The 22651-nt window shown below is 34.5% G+C and overlaps 1 protein-coding gene across 2 annotated transcripts in view; it reads right to left on the bottom strand.

The window, feature by feature from the left end:
- LOC122148775 (KH domain-containing, RNA-binding, signal transduction-associated protein 3-like) overlaps positions 1-22651 on the bottom strand; it is a 130856-nt gene that overhangs the window by 44689 nt on the left and 63516 nt on the right. For both annotated transcript variants that reach the window (XR_006162612.1, XM_042776258.1), the window contains exons 2-6: positions 18988-19106; positions 9625-9741; positions 3936-4082; positions 2277-2416; positions 957-1143 (exon numbers count right to left, since the gene is read on the bottom strand). Coding sequence is in view for 1 of the 2 variants with exons in the window: in XM_042776258.1 (XP_042632192.1) it covers positions 957-1143; positions 2277-2416; positions 3936-4082; positions 9625-9741; positions 18988-19106 (710 nt within the window). In the remaining variant the exon portion in view is untranslated. The remainder of the gene's footprint in view (positions 1-956; positions 1144-2276; positions 2417-3935; positions 4083-9624; positions 9742-18987; positions 19107-22651) is intronic.

Genomic DNA, 22651 nt, shown 5'->3' with positions numbered 1-22651 from the left:
TTCTGCACCCTTAGTGGAGTCTTATTTATATTACATAATTTATATTTATATAATAATTTATATTATATTATTTATTAAAAATAATAAAACGGCAAAGAAGTGACTTTTAAGATTCATAATATTAGAGATTTTTTTTTTGGAGTCAAGATATTTACAGAGAACAGTTTAGGGTAAGAAATAGTAAAAGTAGTTAACTAATCAAAAAGGTTTAAAAGACATTGAAAAAAATTTACGGAAAATATACAAACATATATATATGTGGCTATATATATACAGTAGTCAACATCTGAAGTGGATCAAAAAAAGTTAATTAAAACTGAGAAATGAACTAAGACAAGAACACATTTTAGGTTTTAGGTTTTAGGACAACTTTGATAAAAGGTTTTGATCCACTTCAAATGTTGACTAGTGTATATTTAAGAATAAAAAACAATGACAATGGAGAAAAAAATTTTTTAATTAAAAATAAAATAAAATAAATATTAGATGAAAAACTTACTTATTTTCAGATAGTTGCCAAGTCAACATTTCTAATTTGTAATTACTAAAACTAAACTGAAATTAAAATTAAGCTAAATAGATGTTAAAAATTAAAACAGATAAATAAATAAAACAGCATATCAAAATTAAAAACTGAAAATATTACAATAAAAGCTAATTACAAATATTATTAAATGATATAAAGTATTTAAATAAAACTAAAATAACACTGCCAAAGACTACGGTTGAATCTCTAAGTGAGTTAAACTGCACTGGTGATGGTAAAGTACACAATTAGGTTTTAATTAATTAACTTTTCGAAAATCAAAAGCAAAAGTTGTTGTGCGCAACATTTCTTTAAAAGCATACTTGAATGCCACCATTGGCTATGTACTATGATTTGAGCTTCGTTAATTCTGTCCTTGCATACTATAAATATTCTTTATCATACAGCAATGGATGTTACATTTACTTACATATTCACCATAGGTATCCTGCACCACTGGAGGTGGAGGTCTGTACCCAGGTGGGGGCGGAGCTCCTCGCGCTCTCTGAGAGGGAACGCCCCTTACTCTACTGGACGGAACCCTGCTAGGCGGAGCTCCTCTGGGCGCCACCCCCCGCGGGACTGCAGCCTGAAGAGGAGGAACGCCCCCTCTACACCTGCAGGACACATTTAAATTCCATAAATATAATTTAACTAAACATTATAATTGGAGCAAGAATTATGGACTGAATTAGTGATGTCAAACATTTTTACCCAAATATATACTATAAGTTTTACATTACTTTTATAGACAATTATAAATTGTGCCTACACTATAAAAAATTTTAATTTTTTCGAAGTTGTAAATAAAACTGTTTTTTTTTTTTTTTTTTTTTTTAGGAAAATACTATTTCAGTTTTTCTACTTCACAATTTCACATGTAATTCAATGCGCTACTTGCTCTTTCTTTGTAATTTTTTTGTGAAATTTATTAGCAATTTTTGAGTGAAAATTGTTTCTACACCCATTTTCTTTTCAGTGCACATTTGAATTTCTTCATAAAACTAAGACCGAACTATACATTTATCTATTTGTTGGTCCTCATGCAATTCCAATACTTCCACAGTTTTGATGACTTTAATATAAATCTAAGATATGGAAAATAGTATAGTAAAACAGAAATGTGTCCAAACATTTACTATAGTTGATTTATTTGTATTTATTTATTTAAAGAAATTAATACTCTATTTTTCAAAGATGCATTAAATTGAACAAAATTTACATTATTTTACATTGTTTCAATGTAAAATCCTCAAAAAAAAACTGAAAAGATGTATAATTGTTTCCACAAAAAAATAATAATATTAAGCAGCACAACTGTTTTCAACATTGATAATAAAGCTTTGCCATTTAATATGCATCTTTTAACTGACTGAAAGACAGATCTAGTCTTGTTTCCAGCTATCATTTACTAAATAACAATATGCCGTTGATTATATTCCATCCTCCAGTGGAAGATTACTTTGATGGTTTGATTGAATTTTCCTCTCCAACTAAGATGAAGATGAGATTGGTTTGAGAAAATGACATTAGCGTCAGTCCACATGAGAATAAATCTGCCAGTTATACCACATTAAACTGTCAGTGGAGTTTAAAACCCTTTTCTCATTAAACAGCAGAAGAAAATTCAACGAGCAGAAAAGGTGAAATTTAGGAGTTAATTTGTCTTGTTAACATGTTTTTCTGCTGTTTCTCAGTTTTGAAGTTTACGCTCTAAATGTGATCAGAGTAGAATGGCACGCTGTTGTACCTGTGCGGTCCCGGCGCTGACGTTCCTCTGCCTCGTGTGCTGCTTTTGCCTCTGGCCGCTGGGACTTTGGCATCCTCCGAACCGCCATTCAGATACGTCAGCTCCTGTAGCTGAGCCTGTCTGATCTCATCATTATAGTCCTGTATGACACACACACACACACACACACACACACACAGTTAATGAGCTGTAACACGCAATAATGGTCCACTTGTTTTTCAAGGGGAAATATGTATGCCCCCTGCAAACCCAAACACGCACCAACATGTGTTTTTCCCCAAGAGGAAGCATTCTGTATATAAATAGTAACATTTAATCTAGCTTTCATTAGCATAACAGATGTAACTGTGAGATATTATATACATAAAGTCAGTACTGAGCACAAATGTGAACATATGCGTAGTGTTTGATAGAGCAGATCCAGAGAACTGAATACATTTGAAAAGCACTTAACTTCTATAATATAACATATTTGTAATTAAAATAGGATATTTGACAAAGAAGGACTTGATCCACCACACACCGTTAAAATGTTTTACAAGAAAAAATTCTTGAATTATTTACAAATAATTCAACGTTATTTCTTTGCAGTTTTATTTTAGTATCATTGAGATACTAATACAGCTTTTATTACTATTTTGAATTATTTTTTATTTTTATATTTTCTGCTTTTTTATTATTTTAGCTTACATTTTAGTAAGTAGGTTAAGTACGTTTTGTAGTGTTTTTGACATTTTTAATAGAGAGAGAGAGAGAGAGAGAGAGAGATTTAAAAAAATATATTTTATTTCTAATTATTTTAGTACCATTTTAGTATCAAGCTAAACTAAATGAAAATGTAAAATGTTTCCTAAAATATAAAACATATAAATTAGGGTTTTTTTCATAATACAAAAAAATATATATTTTTATTTCATTCAATTTTATTTATTAAACTTTAGTTTCAGTTTATTTTATTTCAGGTTTTTTTTAAATGGTTTTTAGTTTTAGTTTTAGTTTTTAATTAACTATATTAGCCCTGTTTCTTTGTAATTGTTTGTGAAATTTACTAGAAATTTCTATGTGAAAATAGTTTCTAAACCAATTAATTTTTTCTGTGTACTGTGGACTCCTTGGACAAAACTTGACTTGTTAAAAAAAAAAAAAAACCTTAATATGTATTTTGGCCTGAAGGTAATATTTTAATTGTTGATGAAAATTGGGTAACACTTTAGTTTAGGGACCAATTCGCACTATGAACTAGTTGCTTATTTGCATCCATATTACTAGCATATTGGCTGTTTATTAAAGCACATATTAATGCCTTATTCAACATGATCATATTTTAGATCCCTTAATTCACCCCATACCTTAACTTAACAACTACTGTACCTCACTAACGATTAATAAGCAGCAAATTAGGAGTTTAGTGAGGAGAAACTCATAATTAATAGTTAGTTCATAGTGAGAACTGACCCCCAAAATGAAGTGTGACCAAAAATTGCTTCTACACCAATTTATTTATTCAGTGAAGCCCTCCTCGGATCAAATGTGACTCCTACAAATATAATTTTTAAACCAGTGAATGAATATTTTTGGTCTGAGGGTACGCTGCAATCAGAACATGAAATCTGATACTAATGCTCAGTTTGTGTTTAGAACCCATACAAACAGACGTACCGGAATAAGGAATTTTTTGATCTCCTCCAGAGAATGACCCATTCTCGCATACGCTTCAGCGGGTGGCGCAAACACCTCGATCAGTACGTGAAGATCTTCGTTAAGATGATGATACTTTGTCTCTCCGCTCTTTCGCAGTTCTTCTTCCTGTTAACGTAAGAGGTTGAAAAAAGAAACATTTACACATTTGCACACTTTTGCTATACCAGCTAAGGTAAGGGAACCAAAAATATGCTTATTTTCAAATAAATAAATAAATAAATTATATCAAATTAGATATTTTTAATTAAATAAAAAATGTAAAAAATAATTTATAATTAGAAGATGTTGAACCTTTTCCACCTTTGCAATATTAATTCAGGACACTGAGGATGTAAATTAATAAATAACCTAAATTAATAAACTGCACATAGTAATTATGCCATGCATATTCAATTTAATTAAAATGTAAATTCAATATGCAAACACATTCTCACTGGGCAGCGTATGTGTGTGTGTGTGTGTGGGGTGGGGGGGGTTGTATCCAGCACTGTTAGCTGGCGCAAAGCAAAAGAGCAATTTAACAGGAACCATGAGACAGAAACATGGCAAAGAATTACACCAGCCCACCTGTCATATGCACAGATGATGCTGCTTTATTTTAAAAGAAGGGTGAGATTTCCATTCAGCATGGCTTTTCATTGGAGAGCAAAGCATCCTGTTATGCATGTGTGTGTCTCCTGTGCTTCCTCTGATGTCATGCAGTTAACCTGGTCTCTTGAAGACAGTCGCTGTTATGCAAATGAGATGCTAATTTCATCCACAAATCTGCTGTTTACTGAAAGAGGTCAGCTTAGTGCAGATATGCCGAGGTATGGAGTGTGTGGGTGGAACGATACATGTATTCGTACCGAACCGTCACGGTACGGACATCTCGGTTTGGTGCATGAGGCCTTTCAACGAATACAGGCAATCACCCCCAATCTAGAAGGGGGCGCCTGCAGGAATGCAACGCTGTTTGATAACCGGCCGCCAGCAGAAGAACAGCGAATGCCATGAGTTGTGCATTTGAAAACAAAGCCCTCTAGACAGTGACCATGTGCTGATTCTGAATGACTGACAGAGGAATATACTTTAAAGGCCTGTGCACTCAACTGTTTGCGAAATGGAGCTTTGTGCTTGTGTATCCTACCTCTGTCATTCGACATAAAATCCAAATATTTCCATATTTGCGATGTAACATATCTGAATGCTGAACTATTATTTATTATGTTAATTATAGGCTTTGTACTTCAGTCGCGTTCCAATGGTGACACAGAGGCGGGCGCACTGATGTTTGCTTCACTGTGTTTTATTTTGATAAAGTACCAACTTTGCTGTCAAGTTAGAAATGCTGGAACTGATGCGATCACTTCAACTGTTTCCTTATACCAGCAGAATCAACTTTAAACACTTTTTGTCTTATTAATAATTTATCACTGTATAAAGGTCTGATTTTATTTGTGTACACACAATGAAAACAAAACATTTTGCTTTTGTAAAATAAAGAAAACAAATAGGATGTCGCTTTCTGCCATTTGAGGTTCCTTTCTGTGAACAAATTAAGTGCGGCACAGAAATTTTAACTCAGCATATGTAGGTTACGTTATGTGTCGCACTGTTTTTTTTTTCCCCTTGTTTATCTGTAAACTAAATCAAATATATTTCAAGGATTTATTTCCTGAATGTATATATGTACTGCAGATTTTATATATATATAACATAACATAATGTAATTATATTTAGTATTTTCACATCTAGGTGGAATATATATATACATACATATATGACTGATGAATCTTTCAAAATAAATCCAGGAATCTGTATAAAACTTTTTTACTTTTTCTAGCAATTCTGACTTTTCCCCTCACAATTCTGAAAATAAAAAAAGTCATAACTGTGAGATCAAAAAGTCGCAAGTACATTTACATTTTTTTACTCCATGGTGAAAAAAATAAACAACAACAAAAAAAAACTGAATTGCGAGAGATTGTGGGAAAAAAGTCAGAATTCTGTAAAAAAAAGAGTTAGAATTACTGATTAAATTGTTTATTACATGGTGGGGGAAAAATAGAACTGCAATATGTAAAATCAAAATTATTGTTGAGAATTAAATCTTAAAATTATTGAGATTAAAAAGTTGCAATATATATACACATATATATATATATATATATATATATATATATATATATATATATATATATATATATATATAAAACTGAGAATTCTTAAAAAAAAAAATTATAAATAAAATTAATTCCGAGAAAAAAAGTCACAGTTGTGAGATGTAAGCTCAGAATTTTGAGAAAAAAAGTCGAAATTACCTTCTTTTTTTTTCTCTGTCAGAAACAAGATTCCATGTTTGCAAGAGCATTTTCCACATTTACTGATGAACACATATTTATGAAGTTTTCTAAACTGCTTCCAAAAAACAAGCTCTTGTGGGGTTTGGGGTGTGTATGTTTACTATCAACATCGTTTGGTAAATTCTGTGACATTCGTTTCTGCGAATGCTAGAACATCAAAGAGAATTATGAGCTTTAAGTAAATCTCTCCTCTCCGCTGTGGGATGGAACTGCAGGAGAATCTCCAAATGGCTTAAAACCTTGCAGGTGAGCGTTCCAGATCCAAACCCTCCAATTTGCGGCGCACAATTTTCCCTCTACTGCTTTTCTCCACAGAGAGCTTGTTCACCAAAATCTGACAGTACCAGAGGAGTGCAGAAGTCAATAACAACATGCCCAATTAGTAGATAAAACCTTCCAGAACACCCTGAGCTCTGGAACAGCTGTCTGAAGGCAAAAGATTGTGCGTGTGAATGGTGAAGGTAATTGTGCTACGCTTATACATGCACACAGTCAAAATCACCTGCGGCCGAGCTGTTCAGAAACGGTCAGAAACCAGAGCTAGACGCACACAATCTGAGAGAAAAAAAATTCAATAACTTAAAGGATACATATAATGGATTTTCCAGACTCTTTTAAAATAGACTTAGCATGAAGTTAGCCAATTAATAGCTAATTATACTATGGGGCTGTTGAACGTCTGAATCTGACGGGTTGATGAGCATTTTGAGGTGTGCAATTATTTTCAGGGAATCGCACAGCTAGTTCCAGGCAGGTCTTTACCGCATTACATGTCGATATCACTTCGCCAAACGATTTCAGTTGTTTCAAAGGTAATGACACCTTACAACAGCAAATGAACCAAAACCCACAATGGCACTGACCAAGCAAATACATAATAAACAATATAATGAAAATGACTGATTATTTCCATGTTTCGCCACAAAATTTACATCTGAGCAATGTCTAGAGTGTGCTAACCATAAAAGCGGAATAACTGACTCCTTGCTTAACCATTCCTTAATTAAAGGTACAGTAGCAAAAACAACCTGTTTAAATGTAAGGTGAGATTTTTTTTTTCAATACTCAGCAAGGATACATCAAATCGATCAAAAGTGGCGGTAAAGAAATTAACTTTTCAAAAGATTTCTATTTCAAATAATTGCTGTTCAAAACAACTTATCACATATCAAACAAAAATAAAAAAAATTCACAACATTAACAACAAAAATAAAAATCACAAAAAATCATATTAACATTAATAATAATAAGAAATGTTTCAAATCAGCATATTAGAATGGTTTCTGAAGGATCACGTGAAGACTGGAGTAATGATGATGAAAATTCAGTTGCATTACCGTTGATCAAATAAATGTAGCCTTGGTGAACAAAAGAGACTTCTTTCAAAAACATTTTTAAAAATGCTGACGATGCCACAAGGCTTTTAACATCTGCAGACAGTTTCTGGTACTTAAAGAACATAATAACAAATCATTACATTTAATTTAGATTTCAAATACAGTTTACACCCTAAAGTGTATTAATTTTACATTTGTATCTGTGCATATAAATTGAGCCTTTATTGAAATCAATTATAGACCTGAACTGAACAGATCATGTAAAATTAATCTATTGTTTTTGGTTCAAGAAACGTAAAAGGGATACTCCACCCCAAAATGAAAATTTTGTCATTAATCACTTACCCCCATGTTGTTCCAAACCCGTAAAAGCTTCGTTCGTCTTCGGAACATGATTTAAGATATTTTGGATGAAAATCGGGAGGCTGGTGACTGTCCCATTAACTGCCAAGTAAATTACTCTGTCAAGGTCCAGAAAAGTATGAAAAACATGGTCAGAATAGTCCATCTGCCATCAGTGATTCAACCGTAACGTTATGAAGTGACGAGAATACTTTTAGCATATGAAGAAAATAAAAATAACGACTTTATTCAACAATTCATCTCCTCTGTATCTCTCCGCATCACCGTAGAGCAAATTTGGAGAACATCCGCTGAACGCAAGCAGCTTACGCTCTTCTGTGTCAGCCATGACACAAGGATACGTTTTCTACGTGTATTTAAGCTTTGATTTGAACAAAACCAGTGAATCTGTGCAGCGCGGCTGACACAGAAGAGCATATACTGCCTGCATTCAGCGGATATTCTCCAAAATGGCACTACGGTGATGCGGAGAGACAAAGAGGAGACAAATTGTTGAATAAAGTCGTTATTTTTGTTTTCTTCGTGTACTAAAGGGGAATTCTCGTCACTTCATAACATTACGGTTGAACCATTGATGGCAGACGGACTATTCTGACGATGTCTTTCATACTTTACAGGACCTTGACAGTGTAATTTACTTAGCAGTTGATGGGGCAGTCACAAGCCTTTTCATCCAAAATATCTCAAATTGTGTTCCGAAGACGAACAAAGCTTTTACGGGTTTGAAACCACATGGAGGTAAGTGATTAATGACAAAATTTTAATTTTGGGGTGGAGTATCCCTTTAAGTGGAGTTCAGAGAGAAAAAAAGATACGGGGGCATTTACACGACATTCAACTAAAAACTGGCTATTAATTGCCTATTCATTTACATGACAATGGCATTTTGGGGACCTGAAAACGCAATCTTTTGAAAAGTTTCAAAGTGCAAGTTTTTGAAACCAATACTGTTATCATCTCCATATAAACTGTAAAAACACAAATTTTGTATTACATGTTCAGTTTATAGGTATGTGCGTGACATCGCCAACTACTGGCCTGGCATGAATAATGCAGAATGTGAATGGGGATCATTTTGATGTTGTTGTCTGTATATGAAACTTTTCAAAAATGTAAAAGAAAAACATCAGTTTTTAGTATGAAAAACATTCTGTTTAACTAGAAGAACGTCTCTGAATTACCTCAATAGCCAAAGTCAATTCAGTTAGACGCTGGAGGAAGTAATCTGCTGTTTGCCAACAACCCCAAAAACCTGTCAGACTATATCTCCCTGTCCCTTTGTCTCCTCTGTTCTTTCTCTCTCTCCCTCTCTGACAGGACGCTGAGGTTAGCTTTTCTTTATGACATCGTATCCCTCATTCCAGGTGAGTTGTGGGGGGGAGGAAGCGGCCCATCAGCAGCCATCGATCGATTCAATCAGCGGCGCAGCACGCATAAACGCAACATACACACTCAAGATCATTCAACGCTTCTCACTCATGACAGCAGAGACAATGAGACTATGTGGTGAAAGACAGCACAAAAAAGTGCCAGTTCCTGCCTCGTATATCCTGATTAATGACCCGGAGAATAAAACACTGATAATAAGGAAAGAAAGAATACCTTTTCTTTGTCTCTCATGGATCCCTTTCCGAGGATGGACATCTTGGTCAGTGTGTCCTCTTGCAGTCTCTTTAATGAGTTCCCTCGAGGGCCCAAGAGTTTACCCACAAAATTAAACTAATAAAGAGAAAAAGAAAAAAGAGTTTTACTTACACTTCATAGTTCTTCTAATTACTATTCCCTAATACTTAAGTTATGCAAAATTACAAGGAAAATATTTCTACTGCAAAAGCAGTTAAACATTTATCAAAGCCACACACTGGTATATTAAATACAGTGCTTTTCTTGCCCACATCAACCAATTAAACAGCACTGCTTTCATTTCCATTACCCATGATCCTCTTTTTTTCTGGCCATGCATGCTTTAATGATCAAATATTTTACTAAGACACTGTACTTGCTTTTTGTTCAAACTATGAATTAGTAATTTGAACTTTAAATGAGAAAGATACATCACATACATTTTTATACAATGGATGGCACTTTCATTGAAATTTGATTTTATAGTCAGCTAATTATAAGTAGCTAAACTAATATATATATATATATATATATATATATATATATATATATATTTATATATATATATATATATATATATATAACTTTTTTATTACATATAGTTTTATTTAAAATAATTTTTGAATTATTTTGTTAAATATTAAATGACTCTTAATTGATTCACATTTTCAAATGAATTTCATAATATATTGGTGAATTATTCACAATTAATTGCATATATCAATATTTACTTAGAAAAGATCATTCAGAAACATTGACAATTGCCAAAAAGTAGCTTTAAAAGCCAATATATTGTTTGTCTTATTTCCATATGACTGAATATAACCCCATCACTAAGGTCCAAAACAAATGAAATTTTTATATATAATTAATAGTGTTAAATATATGCGCTACATTTCCAGCTTTAGCCTACGAGAAGCCAAAACCACAACATTCCTCTTGACAGAACTGCATCTGTAAAAGACGCTTCACTGAATCACAAGAGACTCGAGATCTAAAACAGACACTGTTTTGTGTCACATTCAGATGGAAACAGGTGGCAAGGATCAAAGAAACACAGGAGAGAAGAAGGAGAAAGAAAGGAAAAAGAATCGTCCTAGAGAAACCAAAGGATGACAAAAGAAAGAGGAAGTGTATAGGCTGAGGAGGTGAGATGCTTTCTCTGCTGTTCTTGTTAAAACTGCTGTCCAGGCTTGTTAGCGATCTCACCGCTGAACCCGGAGCAGAAGATCAAACCCTGCCACCCATGAAGACCTCTGAGAGAGCCACAGACACAATCGCAGCATTCAGGTGACACGTTCTCAAACTTTCCCGGCTTCTTTTTATTCAAAACAGAAAGGCTTGACTGAATCTGACGGCAAAATTCGAAACCCAGAATTAGCAGAAAGAGCGATCTCAGTACCTTTTACATACTAAAAGCATGCTTTACTCACGTTTTACTTCATTTTCTCCCCATCATGTCATTCCAAACAAGTATAACTTTCTTTTTTCAGCACATCTGAACATATTTTGAAGAACTTTGGTAACCAAACAGTTTAGAGTCCCATTGACTTCCATAGTATTTTTTGCCCATACTATGAAAGTCAAAGGGGCCTGAAACAGTATCCCTTTAGAGTTTCAGAAGAGATCTCAGCTGTCTTTTAAAGATATATTAAGTGGTGTATTTTTCTCAGTAGGAACACCTATGAAGGAACTTCAGCAAGTTTTCATTTGCTAACAATATAATCTCATTGATCTCCAGAAGAAATGACTGTGAAATATCTCATTTATGGTTTTTCTTTCCGATGGGAACAAGCTATGATTTGAGAATGCAATAATCCTGATACTTTGGGGCATATTCATCTCACATGCATTTAACTCAAACACCTGAATCTCTGATGCTGGCAAGATAGTTTACATATGCCATATATCCATATACTTCGTAAGGAGCTCTTATATTATAATTATATATATATATATATATATATATATATATATATATATATATATATATATATATATATATATATAAAAGCTATATCAAACTTGAGATGCATTTCTGATTTATACTTCCTTTATGTATCAGTAAGTGTCCTTGTGATGTGATTGTCAATCCACACGCTGGAATTTAAGAGCGCAGTATGTTCTGCTGCTGATGGCTGTTTGTGGAGTTGCTATCATTAGATGCCTGTTATTTACAGAGGCTTTTGTTTGGCTGTTCTTTAATGGTGTAATCTGATGATATTAAAGCTTGTAAATGACAGCGTGGGCCTTAATCTGGACATTAAACACAACACCAAGCTGTGTGAGGATTTACGGGAAGCTCTAAAGCTCTTAAACACACCCCAACACACACACACACACACACACCAACACACACACACTAGAACACACACTGGGCTCTTCACGCTATGCACAAATATAGAACTGCTAAAATCTACATGCCATGTGTGTCTGCCACTGAGAACATCTGATGAAAAGACAATAAATACATAAACTGTCAATCTAACAAAGGTTTGACATGAAGAGATGGAAAAAAGGCTTATTTCAGAACTGTTTTCAACTGTTTTCACTTTATAAAGTGAAAAATGTGTGCTAAATTTTTGCATGAGTGAGTGTGAATCATGTTCACCCATGGAAAAACCATGTCTCTCAATGTAATTCTACACGAATTTTTTTTTTTTTTTTTTTTTGTGCATTCATATCCACAAGGCAAAACTAGTCTCTTAGAAAGGTAGCACACAGCTCTCCTCATCAACACATGATTTGAGGTGTGGGATACAAATTTTAATAATTAAAAGCCCAAAAATGATGCTTATCTTGGCAAGTTTTATTACTTTTAAAAATGATCTACCCAGCTTCTTGAAAATATTACTGTCTTACGATAAAAATGGGGGAAGATAATAACCGTTATCTGATATAAATGCACAAAATGTGTGCGGCTTTAGGAAAATACGTGTAGGCTTATAGGAAAGGCACGGGCAAAATGGGCTAATAGCTCACAGGCAAAATTTTGATATCCACCCATTCATTGTGAATTCATTTTAATTGCAGATTACATCAGGTAATGAGGGCAATTCACAGATCATTTGGCTGATAGTGTCCTGACGCTGATGCTAAATGACATACGGTATTCACTTTAACTAACGCTTTAAAAAGATCTCAGAGATCTCAGTGTCACTTATTACACTCGGTTTACTTTTTATGGAAAATCTATCTAACTAATAAAGCTTAGTTTGTTTGGAAACCACAATAAAGCGTCTGAGAAGAAATTCTGTTTGAGATGAAACAGTCGGCACATGGAGGGCTTTTCACTTTGAGTCTCACTAAACAGCCTTTACAATGAGACTGACCTCACAGGCAGCTGTCAGAGACTGCACACACACTGGGTGAGAAAGACATGAAAAGACTAAAAAAGTTTTGCTAACACTTTCATTTGAAGGAATAATGAATCTAAAAATGAAAATTCTGTCATTATTTTCTCACCCGCATGTCATTCTGAACCCATATGCTGTTATTTTCTCCACAGAAAAATTAAGGATTTCTGAAGAAACCTTAAGCCGGTCTACAAAGACAGTTCATAACACCATTGAAAAAGTATTTAAAAAAAGTAAACCTTATGACTGTACTGTTTTTTGTACTGTTCTGAAGTCATTCAATATATTTGTGTGACAAATAAATCAACATTTAGCTTGTTTTTCACTGAAAATCATTCCCTCTTTTGCAGCTCTCAAAGCTTTGGAGGGGAAAATTGTCAGTAAATTACTTGTTGTTCGCACAACTGTCTATGAACAACTTGGAATATATACTTATTCCATTTAGAAGTTTGGGATCAGTAAGTTTGTTTGAAAGAAATTAATACTTTTATTCCATAAGAGCACATTAAAATGATCAAAAGTGACAGTAAAGACATGTTTAATGTTCCAAAAGATTTCTATTTCAAATAAATGCTTTCTATTCATTAGATTCCAGAAATATGTCACCGTTTTCAATAACGTTAATCAAAATGTAATCATATTTTACAATATTACTGTTTTTACTGTATTTTTGATCAAATAAATGCAGCTTTGGTGAGACTTCAAAAAATGACCTCTAAATGTATAAAAAGTTATTTAGCATCTCAGAACAATAAAACTACTATTTTGTCAATAAAACTTTTTTATTATTGTTAAAAAAAGTACATAAACTGTAATAGAATGTAAACTATACTATGACACTATCAAAACATTGGTGTTATCAAAGCATTTGTTTAACCATCCTGACCAAACCTATATTATAGCTCAAGCAGTAGTGTGAGTTTAGGGTGGGACTCTCTGTTTGCCCGAGCAATGGCAGACAGCTGGAAAAACTGGTCGAATAAGAATCCAATTCCAAATCCAAAAATTCCAAGAATATAGTGCCAAAAAATGAAACGCTTCACCTTTAATAAGCACTTAAAATGCATATTCATCACTCTCTAATACAAAATTGTTCTTTAATCTCAATGACCAGTTACCGCATCCTCACAAAATGAAATTAGCCAAGAAAGTGTCCCTGTCTAGTAAACATGTGTCCCATAAATGAGGCTAGAGGTGATGTCTGGGAGTAAAACTGTTCCAATCAGATTCATCACACTCACCCTTCAAGCTCTCGCTCTCTTTCTCTACATCCACCTGTCAGACTGGACAAATTGAATTTGTCTTCCTCCAGTAGCTCTCTGAAGCTCTAAACAGCGCATTAGTGTCTACAGACATCAGAGCTGTCAAAGGCAATCTGTTTATTGTGACGCGGGGCGACGTGAATAGCCGCGCCGTATGACATTACACAGGCGCTCTCGCTCCGCTGCTGATAATTGCTTTATTTGAAGTGGTCGATCATTATTGCTCTAACGCTGAGGGCTCATGTACCCTGACATTCCTTTTAGCTCTGAGATGAAGTTTCATTTACAAGACCTGACGTCCTGATCTTTTTTTCTTTTTTTTTCTCAACAGAAATGGCTATGACAAACCTGAAGTCAACAGTAACCTGGTGGAGCTTGTGTTCATATGAATAGAAATTCACATACTGTGGTATTTATATAGCACTTCAAGGTACTTCCAAAAAACATGGTTTTACCATGGTACATGTCTAAAAACCTTGGTAGTACCTTGGTAGCAAATGTACTGAATGATTCCACTTACAAAACTTGTGGCGCTACCATGGCATTTTGGACATGTGCCATGGCAATTTGGATAAAAGCGTCTGCTAAATGACTAAATGTAAGTAAATGTAATTCCAGTGAATTTCAGTACCATGGTAAATTTTTAATTATCACAGTATTAGCATTTGGTACAATGGTATTATGTTCCCGCCACAGTACTTTTTTAAAGGGAGTCATATTCACATACCATGGCATTAATATGGTAATCCAATGCATTTTAAAGAACACTTTTACCATGTTACATGTCTAAAAACCATGGTAATACCATGCAAAATTTTGGTAAATGTATTGCATGATTACAAAACATATAGGTACTGTATGGTACTACCATGGTATTTTGGACATGCACCATGGTATTTCCACAGTGAATTTCAGTACCATGGTAAATTTAAAAATATCACAGTATCAGCATTTGGTACCATGGTATTATGTTACTGCCATAGTACTTTTTTGTAAGGGTAATTATATTCACACAACATGCTATTTATACGGCACTCTAAGGTACTTCAGAGAATACCATAGTTTAACCAAGGTACATGTCCAGTTTTTTTTTTTTTTTGGACATAGTACCATGGTATTTTGGACCTTTACCATGGTAACACCACATAAAAACCATGGTAAACTAATTCCAGTACATATTTTAAAGTACCACAGTATTACCATCTAATACCACGGTGTTATGTTAACTTAAAGATGATTACTCATGCTCTAATTCTGCAAACCGCTTCTGTGCCCATGACGGACAGTGGAAAGAGTTTGCTTGAGTTTGGAAGGCAATCTACCATAGTCTGTGGTTAAAGCAATCTGCTGATCATCCAGTTAAAGCCAGAGACTCTGGAACAGAAGACAATTAGATTCACAACACTGCAGCGTGCAAACGCATCCTCCAAACTGATCATTCGACTCACTGCACTGTGACAAATTTCATACTGAATAGATAATAATCTCATAATAAAGTCCAGCTATAATGGAGTCACAGAGCCAACATGCTCCATGATCCACAAACATCTCCGGGCCACTGAGGGCTCCTGTGGGTGCTGGCGTCAGGAGAAAAGCTGGAATTGTGTTTAATAACACGAGTTGACATTTGGGTTTGAGTAATATTTAGACAGTGTAGAGGTCTGGATGGGAACCAGTGAGATACAACCCAAAAATAAAATAAAATAAAAACAGTATCATTATTGACTTAAGGTTAGTGATTTAAATAAGACTTGGTGGGCTGTTTTGACCTGGTCCACATGTAAGAACATGTTAGAAGACACTCTTAAAAAACTCATATTTTCTTTTTAAACAATAATTATAACATTTGTATATTTTTAATTTAATAATGTATTTTTTTTCACTAATTACAAATCTAATCCTGATGGAAATTTGGGTCTTTTTGGTCTCAGATTAGGTATCAGACTTCTAGTATGTGTAAAAAATGAGAGTAGAGAGTGTGTGTATATATGTGTGTGAGAGAGACGATTTACCCTTCACAGCACACTCCCTCTGGGATCCCAGAGCCCATTTACAAACCCTCTTCAAAAAAATAGCTCACGCACACATTATCACTCTCTGAATCCATGCACACGGCCACTCGAATACATATATACATCATATATAGGTGCACAAAAGTGTGTACAAGTGCACAAGTGTATGAGGCTGCCGATGGTCCATCTGTCCTCATGTTAGGATCATGAATTGTTCATCTGTCCCCGGATTTGTCCATTTGTCAAGAAGAGGCCAATTCACTTGTTGTAGTTGGTTGTATATGCTACCACTGTATAGTAAAACCTCAAGGCAGCTACATTAATGGGACACGCACACACATACACTACCATTCAACAGTTTGTTTGTTTGTTTGTTTTGGAAAACAAGCCTCTTATGTTCACCAAGGCTGCATTTATTGATCAAACATACAGTAAAAAAAAAAAAAAAGAAAGAAAATTGTGAAATACTTTTCCAATTTGTTTTTGTTTTAATGTTTTCTATTTTAATAAACTTTAAAATGCAATTTCCTCCTTTGACACCAAAGCTGAATTTTCAGCATCATTACTCCAGTCTCAATTATTATCAATTAATGGTACTCAATTTAAAAAAAAAAACACCTACTACCATTTACACAAAAATATTAAGCAGCACAAACTATTTTCAGCACTGATAACAATAAAAACCACTGTTAATATTTGAGTACCAATTATAATTGATATCAAGTCAGTATATTAGATTGATTTCTGAAGGATCACGTGACACTGAAGACTGGAGTTATGATTTTACATCACAGGAATAAATTACATTTTAAAATATATTCAAACAGAAAACAGTCATTTTAAATTGCAATATTATTTGACAATATTACTTTTTTACTGTATTTTTAATCAAACAAGTAAGCATAAGAGTCTTCTTTCAAAAACATTAAAAAAAATGTAATTATTCCAAGATACATATTGTGTATCATTTAATTTATTACTTATACAGGAAATGTCAGTAGCTCACTTATATAATAATAAGAGTGAATGGAAATGGAAATGGTGACTTTGATAGACAAAAATAAATTAATTAATAACTAAATAAATAAATAAATAAAAAGCATGAGCACGTGCTATTCTCCTTCCACATGTCCTGTTCATTTCGTTCCTGAAACAGCTCCTCAAACAATCACATAAACACGCTGTTCTAATTATCATCTATCTAAAACCCTTTCACTGGCCTGAATAGAGTCAGACATCTGCACCTGCTGCTTAAATTTCTCTGTTTCTTTCTAGTTTTCTGCTGTTTGTCGCTCTTTCACCCTCCCAGGATGGAACGGTGTGAATTAAAAACCACACTAACAAAGAAGTCCATTAAATTATGTTGGAAGAACTACGAAAGCACAAACTAAATGAGGTACAGAAAGAATTGTTCCTTGCGGGAATAACAGCAGGAATATATGCACGTCACATGAACACACACACATGCTCAGTGGTATGATAATGTGATAGTCTGCCATCAAGGTCAAGCTCACCTCTACATCTGGCAATGGGGGAAAAATCATCAAATAACACACACAACAGCAACAATATGGAAATTAGGACCATTTGTTGAAATCGCCTGGGCATGCTTCAGTCTCAAACTCATAACATGTAGCTTCACTGTGAAGTGCTTTTCATCCTTATGAATGACTGTGGTCCTTATGTATAGTGAAGTGCTGGCGTGTGGAGTCGTGTGAAAGCATGTTAAACAATGAAAGACACAAACGTCATCAGCTGTGAAAAAAAAAATGTGATGAACATTAAGAATTTCTGTCACTGAGTCTAAAAACATCATTGAATTATTATACACTATAACACTGCATTTAGAAAATCACTTAGATTTTGGACAAATTGCCAATGGATATTAAAATATATATATATATGTATTATATATATATATATATATATTATATATATATATATATATATATATATATATATGATCAAATCAATGATTTCACCAGCACTGCAACAATATTAAAGGAAGCAGTCATTCAAAAGAAGAAAATTTACTGAAACCCTGGTCATCCAAGACATAGATGATTTTGTTTCTTCATCAGAACACATTTGGATAAATTTAGGATTGTATCATCATTTGCTGACTAATGGCTTCTCTGCAGTGAATGGGTGCCGTCAGAATGAGAGTCCAAACAGCTGATAAAAACATCACAATAATCCACACCACTCCAGTCCATCAATTAACATCTTGTGAAATGAAAAGCTGTGTGTTTAACTTTAAACCACTGCTTCTGGCCAAAATACCAGTCCACAATCCGTAATAATGCTTCCTCCAGTGAAAAAGTCCATCCTCCATGTTTTCACATCAAAAATCCTTCCACATATTTGTTTAGAGCTCTTTCTTGTAAACGGTGCTTGATCTATGCATATATCTCTCCTGATTCAGATTAGACAACTTCTTCATTTGAGAAAGCAATATTATGGATAGAGGACTCATATTTTAAAGGGAAGCAGTGGTTTAATCATGGATTTGTTTCTTATACAAGACATTCATTGATTTACTGGAGTGGAGTTTTATCAGCTGTTTGGACTCTGACGGCACCCATTCACTGCAGAGGAACCACTGGTGAGCAAGTGATGAAATGCTACATTTCTCCTAATCTGTTCTGTTCTAGTTGGGTTTAACTACTATATCATATATTAGACACTGAAAAACAGCTTTGTTGTACTTACTTTGGGAAACTGTTTCACAGGGATCAAAACCTTCTGTCCCAGTTTCATGTTCTTGTTGATGACGACATCAATGAACTTCTCATCCTCTTTGTCTTCGTCTTTCTGAACCTTTTCGATTTCTGTTAAGAGAGACAGAGACAGGGAGAGTTAGTCAAATCATTATCTAGTTAGAATACAGGTTTATCCGTGTGAATATCAGGTTCAGATAAGCTCAGATAACAGTCCCGCCATTTGCCTGATGTCATCTGTACCAAGCGTATTTTGACTGATCAGTGGACTGTGAAATAGCTTCCATTGGCCACGCTTTAATTTAACTGGATGTGCTTATAATCATATCTGATAGACGTTTCTCTGTGATTGGTGGAATTTTTTTGTAGGTGAGGCAAGCGTTGTTAGACATTAAAGTGTGTAAATGAGCTCTTTGAACATGCTCAGAAGTCTTTGTTGTTGTGGGACACAGTGGGGTGCTGGGATATTAGTCACATTAATGAGTTCTTGTATGAGTGTGGGGACTCGTGATACATTGCATTATTGGGAAAATGTGGGTTCGCAACTCGATGTACTTAGCAGAAAACAGTACTGAAAAGGTAATTTCAGAGGTGGTGGCAAGAAAACAGAAATTTCTTCGTTAAACGTCAAACACATCCACATGATCTGGACAGTACAATGATTAAATTGCTCAATCAAATGCAAGATTTATCTTATTCACACAAATGTAACCAGACAACTGTTGAAGTGATTTTGACAATTTAATATAGAATTGAGTTTTAATGTCTCTACAACAGACCAAATTTCCAGATCAGGACATACTGATTTGTGTGCTCACAAACATTTATCAAAAAAAGTAAAGGGCTGTGAAAAAATATTCAAGCAAATATCAACCAGGTCTACTCAGGCTGATGTGGTACATCTGCAGTACTACATAATTCCCATCCCATTGCAATAAACTAGTTCTTTTATAGCTAAAACTTAACTTCTGAATATTAATTAGTTCATGCAAAAAGGCCTAATTAATAATCATGAGATAAATATCCAATAGAGTGCCCGCCCACTGTTTAAGCAGCCTTAGTTCTAGAAGTATTTTCCTATACCTATAGGTATTTTTTTTTAATTATTTGTTTAAGAGTTACGAGCCATGAACCAAACTAACCAGCTGTGAAGTAAATCATATTACAAGCTTTGATTCAAAGCAAAAAAGTATTTAAAAGTTGGACAAAAAGACAAATAAGTACAAGACTCTGTTTAACAGTTTAACGAGGGAAAGGACTACAATCCCATGAATCATTGTGGAAGACAGTAGAATTTAAAATTATGGAGAAATATAAAAATGTTCATTTAAAGATGCTGATTATGTATATAGAAACCAATCTCTTTTTTTTTGCAATATTTGCATTCACAGTGCTTCATGGGAGTTGGTGGGTATGATTTGTTTGTTGTGAGTCTCTGATTGATGGAGATTTCACTGCAGAATCATGGGAAATGTAGTTTTTCCACCAGAAATTCTTCTGCTATACATGAATGTTTACTTATTTTTTACTTGCCTCCAAAAGGAGCTCCACTATTGTAGAGGTACCTGGTTTCAGCAGTTCCCAACTTCTTAACGAGCATTCCAGAAACTTATCCAGTAAACCGTGACCATTAACTCTTAATGAGATTTAGAGCCTTTCACAACAGTTTAAATATGAAAAGCACTTTTAATGTTCTTTTCCACAATCTGTCATCTTTTGACGCTTGTTACACTTCAATATTCAACTCTCTTTTCCATTATTTGTGCTTTGGTGAGGACGGTTTATGTAAAATTAAGACACCCTACATTCCCTCGACTAATCAGGAAAGCACTTCTACTCAAAGAGTTTCAAAGAGTCATCAAAAAAAAAAAAATTCTGTCTAGACTGAATCTGAGATCCATCATACAAAGCAGAGTATATATAACATACAACAGTGTGTATGTGTATATATAATAACATAAAACCTGTCTAGCAAACATTTGCAGAGACAGGTGTATAAAACTTTGTAAATGATCTTTCTTAACTGTACATTTGTAGAACACATGCTTGCATTTCATTGCATTATCCTCTACAGTTTGGGTGCTAGAAGACATTGCTGTCAAGCAAACAACTGCAAAGCTAATGATTAAGTCTGAGATTTTATAGTTTGGAATGCCATTTTCTCTTTAAGTTAGTAGCTACTTGATGCTGGGGATTTGTTGTTACCTAGTTAGAGTATGTTGTCATGTCTCATCTGGGATTTGTATGTGAACATTATTATTATAAAATATCAAATTACTATATATGTAAAGCTACTCAGAGCTAGGAAGAGAACAAACTCTGCAGCCCTTCCCCGATCCGTATCCCAGGTCCACAGAGACAGTAGCTTCAGCGGACTGTGGTTCATCTCATTGTTTCATATCATTATTCCTGTAGTCGAGGGGCACAAAACACACCCAAGAGAATACTGTGAAAAATATAAATTTCCCTCCTTAGATAACCAGCAGCCTTTCTAACAGAATCGCCATTCAGAGGATTGTGACTGACCTATCAACAAATCTAAACTCTGCAACAATAACGGCACAACCTCCACTTTACACATATCTATCAACTAAAAGAAGTTCAGCTCGCTTCTGCAAATCTGTTCTTTCTAATACTTTTTATGTTTTAATATGTCTATGCAGGCACATGAAAATTATAAAATCATTAGAAATAAAAAAGAAAAAAAAAGTCCACCGTTTAAACTATATTGTGGGTGGTTCGTGAGTAATATGCAGGGGTTTGTGCTGAAATATAAAGTGCTGAAGTGATGCAGCAGTTTATTGAATTCACCCCTCATTGTTTTGAGAAGATGGGGTCTCTCTCTTCATATGTCAAGATAATCTAATTTCCATCCAAAACTCACAGACAAACATTGTATTTCTAGTCATGATGAAACGTGTGCAGGCCAGCACAGTATCGGAGCACATGTGGGGAGAAATGAATAGTACAACAAAAGAAATTTGGGCTTTTTAATTTAAAATTCATAAGACGGCATGATTTGTGGGATTAGGGCGGACTCCCCCATAAGACTCCAGCAGAGGAGAGGAGAGCCAGAAAATTCACATTAACTCCTCAAATTTCACTTCCTGATCACAAAAAAACATGGCAGGAAGAGGAGATTGGCAATAACATCTCAAACAGAAGCTCTGAGACATGGGAAACGCTCAGCAATCCAGGAACAGACCATACAATGTGACATCTGGTTCTAAGCAAGATGAAGCAAAATAAAATTTTCAATATAGAAATATTAATAAAGGTCTTGGAAACAGGAAATGTCTGTTTAATACTCCCAAAGAGAATTTGTCATATTTTTTTACACAACATATAGTGAGTGGAAATGAGTCTGCCTTCCTATCACTAATTAAAACTTCTAATCAAAACAAAAGGTCTGTGCACAGGCCCAAAACCTAAAAAACATTTCGGTTTACACATGTAACCACCGTTCCCCAAAAGATGGAACAAGATTCTGTGTCCTCTAGCGGACACTATGGAGACTGTCGCCAGCAGGACTGGTGTCTGAAGCACATGTGAAACAACTCCAATCCCATTGGTCCACGTAGCCCTTGACATCACAGGCGGGCACCCAGAAGTATAAGAGGGCACCTGCCGAAAACGTCACCAACTTGGCTGTCTGA

The sequence above is a fragment of the Cyprinus carpio genome, chromosome A19 (assembly GCF_018340385.1).
Source record: "Cyprinus carpio isolate SPL01 chromosome A19, ASM1834038v1, whole genome shotgun sequence".
Classification (NCBI taxonomy): Eukaryota; Metazoa; Chordata; class Actinopteri; order Cypriniformes; family Cyprinidae; genus Cyprinus; species Cyprinus carpio.
This window is presented reverse-complemented; position numbering and strand designations above follow the sequence as displayed.